The sequence below is a fragment of the Brassica napus genome, chromosome C9 (genome assembly GCF_020379485.1).
Source record: "Brassica napus cultivar Da-Ae chromosome C9, Da-Ae, whole genome shotgun sequence".
In the NCBI taxonomy this organism is placed as follows: Eukaryota; Viridiplantae; Streptophyta; class Magnoliopsida; order Brassicales; family Brassicaceae; genus Brassica; species Brassica napus.
In genome coordinates, this window is record NC_063452.1 from 46,197,222 (window position 1) to 46,205,816 (window position 8,595).

Here is an 8,595-nt window from a genome sequence, read left to right on the forward strand (position 1 = left end):
ATGTTTTGTGCCAGTGAAGTAATGGTTGAAAAACCTCTATACATATGTCATTTTAAAATAACATTCAACTTCTATATATAGTCAATACATATGTCCATGTTATATTATAGACTAAATATTTTCTCTTTTAAAAATATAGAAAACAGTTTTTTTAGTTTACAAGCAAATGTTGTAGAGCAAGTATGCATTATACAAAATAATATATATTTAAAATCTATACGCAAAAACATAAAAGTTGTTATAGGCCTCTTTCTGACACATGCACACTCCACTATGAATAAGAATTAAAAAGGAAAAACAGTATTGTCATCAAACTTTATCACAAATCCACATTTGTACATCTATAATTATGAGTTTGAAAATTAGTTAATTTGATACAATACCAAAGCAAGAATAATCGAAAAACAACTATACCACCGCATACTAATAAGTAACACATAACAGATAACCAAATTTTTGAATCTTAAAACAAATTTCAACTCGAACATTTAGTGAATATCAAATTAACTAATATACCGCCCGTAGGGCGGGCTGACCCTAGTTTCAGATATAATTATTTGGAACTTTACCAATAAGGAAATGTACCCGAAGATACGATTGCTTGACCAAGGACCTCCGACATAAACTGAACGTTCTAGAAATGTTAATTTTTTTTTGTCAACTTTTTTTGGTCAACGAAATGTTAATTCATTTTTATTGTATTCGTAATTGGTTTCTCTTATATTATTTTTCTTCGTCACTGTATATATAATCCGCCAAAATATAAATCAAAGATTGAGGGCAAACACAACGTGGAGAATGGGGTCCAGTACTTGGATGATAGAAACTCTTCTGGTCGATATTAGTTAGCCAACCATCCCCACTCCTTCCATCTCCTCCCGCTAATTTATTCGATTTTGTTGTAAAAATTAGTATTTTTGTTAATATTGTAATCTCCCAAAGAATGCGTGTGTATATTAGTTATAACCAAAATAATTTTATTTCATTTTTTCTTTATATTTTTACAACAAGAAAATAGTGGATTATCGATGCTTGCTCTGTTATTTTTCTAATTAGAAACAAATATACTCAATATCCTCCAAAAACTTTGAAGCAAGAAGTTACAAAAAAAAAAAAAAACCTTGAAGCAAAATTAAATATTTTCGTTATCTCAAAACCATTATAATTCACTATTTCTGTTAAAAATATATGTGTGGATATATGTATATATTTATATTTTATAGGATTAAATACTAACCATACTGCTTACAAGGTAAAGTATGGATGCCGAGAAAATAGCATTTTATGGTTTTTCCCATATTGCTATAGTTGGGGAAATGAACAACAAGAAAAAGATCTTTCTGTTATAACAAAAAGATCGTGATATGGTGACTTGACTTGATGACTTCATCGAGATTTTCTTCTTATCCATTTCCTTTTCCGAAAAGTAAAATTATTAAATAAATAAAAAGTAGAGAAAAATCAAATAAAATTTTCCTCTCAAGTTCTAGAGAGAGAGAGAAACAGAGTAGTAGAGCGAGAAGGGTCTGCTTTGGCGGTTGGAAGCAGAAGCAGCAGCAGCAGTTGCTATCAGAACTTTGCTTCATATAAACAAAAATCTCAGGAGTTAGATTAGTCCAACGGTTCTCTTCTCCCTTTCATTAATTCTCTTCAAACCAAAGCAAATAAACAGAACCAAAGCAGAATACATAAACAATCCTTTTTGTTGTTGTTATGGTTTGATTCTTGGTAGCCATCCCTCGTCCAACTTCACCTTCTCTGACATAATCACAACACCTTCCCTTTTCTTCTCTCGTTTCTTCTATCTGTCCCTATATAATCAGTTAATCACATATCGTGGAGTTCGTGTACGGAACTGAGTTTGCCTCTTTTTTGTTTTTTTGGTGGTTGCAAATAAAAGGTATATATGATTATATATTGCTTTACTGAAATTTCATGTGTTTTAATTATTGTTAGGCCATAAAAATTTGGTGATTTTTTTTCTAGCCCCTAATCTTGCTGTGTTCTTTCATGATATTTTCGTTTATATACTTTCACGTTTCATGTGTGCGAACACAACTTATATACTTTCAGAAGATTGATCCTTTCTATACAATATTTTCTCTTGTGAAGGTCTAAATTTTGAAGCTTTGGAGAAAAATTCCAATGGATACTGTTCAGTCTGAGTCATCTTCCAGTAATATCTCCATCACTATTTCATCCTCTTCGTCGTTATGTACCACACCACCACGAAGTGAAAGCACTCATGTTACTGCCCCTATTGTTCAAGAGAGGCTTCCAACTTCCTTCTACTTAAGATTAGCTATGAGGGTATCCAGAGCAAGATGGTTCATCTTCTTGAGAAGAGTTTTTCACTACCAGAACGGATCAAGATCAGACCTTGGCTCCAACCCTTTCAACTCCAGCACGTGGATGATGTCTGAGCTCATAGCTCTGTTTATTCAGCTTACTGTCATAACATTCACACTAGCTATCTCCAAAGATGAGAGACCTATTTGGCCGGTGAGGTTATGGATCACAGGCTATGATGTGGGATGTCTCCTTAGTCTCATGCTCTTGTATGGTCGGTTTCGCCAACTAGACCATGACCATGGCGATATTGAGCAGCAGCATAGAGGCACAGAAGACAACAGGTAAACTTATCTTTTCTTTGATTCTGAATCATATAACCCTTTGCAAGATCTTGAAGTTGTATTGGAATTGTAAAATTTCAGGAGCTCTCGTTTGATGAACAGATGCAGAACGTCGCTAGAGCTTTTCTTTGCGATTTGGTTTGTGATTGGGAATGTTTGGGTGTTCGATTCTAGGTTCGGTTCTTTCAACCATGCTCCAACTCTCCACGTCCTCTGCGTCTCTCTTCTAGCTTGGAACGCTCTCTGCTATTCGTTTCCTTTTCTTCTCTTCATGTTCCTCTGTTGCATTGTGCCTCTCGCTAGTAGCCTCCTTGGATACAACATGAACATGGGATCTTCAGACAGAGGAGCATCTGATGACGAAATCTCTAGTCTCCCTAGCTGGAAATACAAACGAATCGATGACAATGCTTCAGCTCCTGCAACCGATGATCCAGTGAGTCCTAATACTTTGACTCACAAATCAAACTAGCTAGTCCCATAACGGTTTATGCCCAGGACACTGAATCATGCTTTGAATAAAAATAGATTCCATACCAAGCTAGAACAGAGTCATCACATAGTAATTACCACTTAAGGATTGAAAAGGGTTAGATTTGATATATATATTTTTTTTTATTTGCAGCAGTGTTGTATATGTTTGGCAAAGTATAAAGACAAGGATGAAGTAACAGAGCTACCATGTTCACATAAGTTTCATCTAAAGTGTGTAGATCAGTGGCTTCGTATCATCTCTTGTTGTCCTCTCTGCAAACAAGATCTTCCCAGATGATAAAAGGCAAACACCCTAAAGCAGACAAGAGCTCTTAAGAGTCAAAGTCTCTGAAATTAAGTTATATAGTTTTTTTTTGGTTTGGTTTCTTCTTTCAAAGGTTTTTTTTTTCTTGATTTGATATGAAGCAAGTAGGTTATTTGTGTGAGTGTCAACTTTTTTGTACAGAAAGAGCTCACCAGTAATCCTAAAGTACATTGTGAGGAGATACATATAGAATCTTGATGTAGACTTGGTAAACTTCATGTGCTACTTTCTCTTTTTGCCTTATATTTTCAGTTTTATTTGCTAATGACCTGTTATTCGATGGGCTTTGTGGAGGGATGTAATCCATCTCCTACAATAAGTCCCTTCCCCCCCCCCAGTTTACTTGTGAGTGGCGTAGCGGTCTCAGTGAATTTGTGGGTCAGGTTCGTTCGTATATCAGGTCCTAGCGTGTTTAGTCGCACGCCGTTTTATTGACGTTTCTAGTCGCTTAGAGTAGTACACCTTCATGATCTGCTTTGTTCGCCGAGGTTTTTGTCACGGAGGCACGTTTTACTCGGTAGGCGAATTACCCCGATATAAGAGCTCAAACTTATCTCATCGGTTTACGTTAGAAAACCGGTTTAGACCGAAATCGGGGATTAATTTCGGTCTGGCATCTCGATTAGAGATCGGTTTGAACGAGAAACTGAACCGTCGCGAGTAAGCCTTTGGGTATTTAGGGGGCCTTTGAGGCCCATTTAGGTTTCTGTAGACCTAATGATTGCGCTTCGGAGGATGTGCCCTTGTTTTTGCTATAAATAGGCTCCCCCCTTTCGCTTTCGTCATTCTTCTCTACAAGTTCAGGTATTCCGCTTTCTCTCCCTTCTCTCTACTTTTACTTTCTCTCTCTAGGTACGTTTCTCCTTACACAGGCTCGTCGGTATCGTCTGGCGGTTGTAGTCGTCCCCTAAATCCAGGATCATGCCTCTGAGAGGTCGTTTGTCGCGAGAAGAAAAAAGGAAGGGCGTCGCAGATTCTCCGAGTCCGACCAGAGATGCACGGGTAGCCGACAGTCCACCGGATGATTTCGACTTGATTAATCGCGACGCTCTTCGGGATTTAGACAATATGACCCTATCTCAACGCCTTTTGGTCGCTGATGCTCATAAGATGATCCGTGATGAATGTGCGGATCGCGTTGAAGTCGGGAGCAGTGACATGAGCGGTAGCGGCTCTGAAGCGTCTAGCTAAGCCTCAAGATCTTTGAGACGAGCTAGTCGGGAGATTCCTTTCGACCAGATAGACTGCCGTCCCACGATCTATCATCCTGGCGGGATCTTCGAAGAACTCGGCCCACTCCCGTCCGAATTGCTTCGTGACCCGCGGGCTCAGTCATGGGGGAATGTCTTCGATTCTTGCTCCTCTCACAAGACGGTGAGGGATTTATTGAGGCGAAGTGGAGGTGCCGGCGTTACATATATCATTCCTTCCAAGGGACAGCGTCCTTGGTCGCCTCTGATTGGCTATAAGTGTGTCTACGAGTCCTATTTTGGAGACCATACGAAGCTCTGGTTTCCAATTCCCCGACTGATCACGTCGTACGCATTCCGTCGGGACATCGCCATCTGTCAGTTGCTTAACGGGTCACTGCACATCGCGGTTATGCTAATGGTGATGGCAGCGGAGATAGACGTTTCGATGAGTGTGAGAGTATTCGAAGAGTTAACTTTTTCGAAGGCGGAGCCACATGGAATATTTTCAGTGAAGATGCGCTCGAGCTACAACGTCTTGGCTGGGCACCCGAACAAAACGAAGGACTGGCAGCGCTCATATTTTTACGTCAAGTCTGACGAACATGCCTTCTCGGAGCCACCTGGGGACGACTACCGCGTTCTATGGAACAAAACGCTTGGTAGATAGTGTTTTTTGTCATCATGCCTTATTCGAGTATTCTAACAGCATGTTTCTTGTTGTTGCAGTTCGTCACCCGAATACGATCGCATACCCGGAGAAATTCTTCGAGAGTGCTCAGGCGATAGCGGCTCACAGCCATCTCCGTTGGCCTGATCTTAGTCGAGAGTGGATAAGACGTCAAGAAGCTCGGATTGCTAGAGGTGAGTTCATCGGTCTTTCTCCAAGAGGTTCTATCAACAATTAAGTCTCTCTTCTTTTTCTTTTTTACAGTTGATTGAGAATCGAGACTTCCTGTTGTACTCGGGCCCCGTAAGTCGCGTCTGTCCCTTTTTACTCGGAAGCAGCAGAAACTTCTAGACGAAGCTAGAAAGATGGACGGAGTGCTGGATTTGAGTGCATTGATGAAGGGGAAGCTGCAGTTGCTTTCGAAGAAGTCAATTCCTGCCGATGTACAAGGGTCGACCAGTTCTGACGCAGGCCGAGCTTCCAAGGAAGAAGCTCATGGTTTAGTCGACAAAGACGTTGGGGCGGAGCCTCCTGCCTCGAGTACTAAAAAGAAGAAGAAGAGCAAGAAATCTAGGAGGAAAATGCCCGAAGAGCTTCCTCTTGAAGAGATCGCTTCTCTCGACGAAACCTCCGAGGGTTTGGAAGCAAGGAAGGAAGAGAGAGGAAGGAAGAGACCCTACGAAGGGGCTACTTCCTCCATTGATCACGGCGAGACGCCGGCAGTAGGACGAGAAGGCGCTACAAGGGGTTCCGTCGAGTCTGATCGTTCTGAAGCGGCACCTGAAGATCGTCCCAGGAAGAAGAGGAAGAAGAAGTCCATCGAGGCAGAGCCGCGTCTTTCTGATGTGGAGACGGGCCTCGTCGAAGTTGTCGCGGGAGGCGACATTTCTCTTGAAACCCCTCCTGAGGAGAGAGAGGTCTCAGCGCGGGGCAGTGATCCTATTACGGGTGAGAGATCTATTCCTGATCCGTCTGCGAGGAAAGGGTCTCGTTCAGAAGGTTCTACTGTGAGGAGGAAGAAGGTCGAGTTCCCCGATCGCGTCGAGTTTTCCTACAACGAGACGACCCCCCTAATCCTTAATCCTCTTAGGTGCGCGGAGCTGACGCGCCAAATTCGTGGTGGGACGAGGGAGATGCCACAATTGGACGACCTTTACTTCAAGACTGATACATAGACGCTGCTTCCTCGAGAGCTCGGGTAACTGCGCTACTCTTCATACTTTATCTCATTATTCGATTCGTCGGGTTCATACGTCTCACGTGGTCTGTGTTTGTCGTTTCTGCAGAGTGACGGGAGTATGAACTTTCTCGTTGAGAAGTACGATAGTACTCTGAAACAGACGATGATCCAGTTGGGATCTTCGGAGAAGCTTGCCCAGACGAGATTGAAGGTCATCGAGAGAGTAAGGGCGGAGCATAAGAAGGCCAACGAGAAGGCCGCAGAGGAGAAAGAGATTCTTCGAGTGAAGTTCGAAGAGCTGGAGGGCAAGCTTAAATCTTCCAGCGCGGCGAGGAAAGAGCTTGTCCGAGAAAAAAGTCATTTGGAGCAAACGGCTGCGAACCTGGAGAAGGAGAAGACCGAGCTAGTCGAAGAGAGAGATGTCGCGGTAGACAAACTAATCAGAGAGAGGCAACGCTTGAGGGACTCCCGGGGTTTGGAGGTTACTCGTGAGAGGGAAAGAGTCGAGGCTGCTATGGCTGAGAAGGCAAGTCGCCGTTTTGATCGCGTGCGCGACCATTTTACTCGTCTGGCGGCTTTTGAGAAGGCGAAGAACCTGTATGGCCAAGCTTCGGGAACGAAGAAGTGCCTCGAGGTTATAAAGGCGAGTGGGACGGAGATCCCCCAAGAAATGATCGATGTCTTCGCTGAGCAGGAGAAACTTTACAAGATGGAGATTATGAAATTCCGAGTAGAGCCGCTGTCTGACAGCGACCTTACACTTTCTCCGCTGGTCCTTCCTTCTCGTTTCGTCGAGGACCGGTTCAGAACGTCATTTGATCCCTATGGGTCGAACGTAAACTTGATCGGGCCAGAGACGGCTTCTCGGCTCGTTACCTCGCTCGAAATTGTTGAGGAACCATCAGAGGATCCACTGGTTGACGTCACGTCTATCCCTACCGAGCATGTCAAGTCCCCGGTGGGAAGCGGTTTTGACGAGCGCCTAGAGAATTAGAATCTGAAGGGGTTTCCTGGAAAGGACGGCCTCGAGATGGGCGACACTCCGGTTCGAGAGGGAGAGACCGAGAACGTGGGCGTCGAGGATCCTGTGCTTGTCTCGGATTCTTCTTCCGAAGGACGAGAGGATGGGGAGGAGGATAACGATGGAATCGAGGAGGCGTCGCTGCCGCGTCCCGCTGAGGAGGAGACGACCTACGAAGCTGGGAATACGGATGTTCCTCCGCTTCCTGTTGTAGACTCTCTTGCCCCTATTTCTACTCGGGCGGAAAACCCGACTGCTGCCGCTACCAAAGGTCCTGACGATCAAGATTCTGTGCCTTGATGTTTCACCTATGTTCTTTTCTCCTCTTCTTTTTGTTTGTGGTCTTGATAGACCCTGTTGTTGTACGATTAGACATACTTTTATTTAATCGGCAAGTCGCTGTTTTAAGCGGACTTTAAATTTGTGGGTTGTTATGTTTCTCATATGTTCTTGCAAACTTTGTTTAAAGTAAGTGTCAGTATCTTTAGTGTCTCGCGACGTGCTCGCTTGGAGACAATAGATTCCTGACCTTTGGCTTTTGCAAATAGATAAGGAAACGAACCGCTAGGGGCTTTATTCAGCTCTTGTCGTGTTTCGATCGAGACGACGTCTAGGCGCATCGTTCTATATCGAAAACGAGGGACTGAATCTAAGAGTGGAAGGTTCTTTCGTCCGTTTCCTCAATGACAATCGAGTAATTGGGTAGGTAGTCCATTACGCGTTTAGTCGAGGAAAGGTTAAAGATTCACTCCGTTTAGTCGGTCAATGCTCCTTGGGCATATGTGACTAGCGACTGTTGAGTCCTCAGGCTAAGTGTCTGATCAGGACATAGCCAGGAAATGGAACGATAGTGTCCGCGTATCTCCTGCTGGAGACACGGGAGCCGTTGGGTTTGATAACAGGCATCTACTCAGTAGAAGTTGAGACAAAGAACAAGATTTTGACTTTGATTTTGTTACAGCTGGACCTGTTTAAGGCTGCCTACGTACCTCGGTTGAGGATCAAGCCATTCGTAGTTCGTTTTCCCCGAGTAAAAGTGGCCGTGAGTGGCGCATTTACTCGGTCGAGTAGAAGTGACCACGGGGGTGCATCTACTCGGTTT

General features: G+C 43.5%; 2 protein-coding genes across 4 annotated transcripts; both read left to right on the forward strand.

The window, feature by feature from the left end:
* Window positions 1–1,315: 1,315 nt before the first annotated feature.
* On the forward strand, window positions 1,316–3,697 carry LOC111213392 (E3 ubiquitin protein ligase RIE1). Of its 2 annotated transcripts, none has more exons than XM_022715139.2 (4): window positions 1,316–1,900; window positions 2,113–2,633; window positions 2,715–3,069; window positions 3,259–3,697. In XM_022715139.2, the coding sequence occupies exons 2-4, from the start codon at window positions 2,146–2,148 to the stop codon at window positions 3,403–3,405; spliced, it is 990 nt and encodes a 329-aa protein (XP_022570860.1). In that variant the 5' UTR covers window positions 1,316–1,900; window positions 2,113–2,145; the 3' UTR covers window positions 3,406–3,697. The 2 variants fall into 2 exon arrangements, with proteins under 2 accessions (XP_022570860.1, XP_048624624.1); XM_048768667.1 differs by having other exon boundaries at window positions 1,468–1,900; window positions 3,262–3,697.
* Window positions 3,698–3,879: 182 nt separating this feature from the next.
* On the forward strand, window positions 3,880–8,595 carry LOC106403661 (uncharacterized abhydrolase domain-containing protein DDB_G0269086-like). Of its 2 annotated transcripts, XM_013844470.3 has the most exons (3): window positions 3,880–5,486; window positions 5,557–6,490; window positions 6,579–8,595. In XM_013844470.3, exon 2 carries the CDS (start codon window positions 5,658–5,660, stop codon window positions 6,465–6,467), a length of 810 nt encoding a protein of 269 aa, XP_013699924.2. In that variant the 5' UTR covers window positions 3,880–5,486; window positions 5,557–5,657; the 3' UTR covers window positions 6,468–6,490; window positions 6,579–8,595. The 2 variants fall into 2 exon arrangements, with proteins under 2 accessions (XP_013699924.2, XP_048624625.1); XM_048768668.1 differs by having other exon boundaries at window positions 3,880–6,490; window positions 6,579–8,589.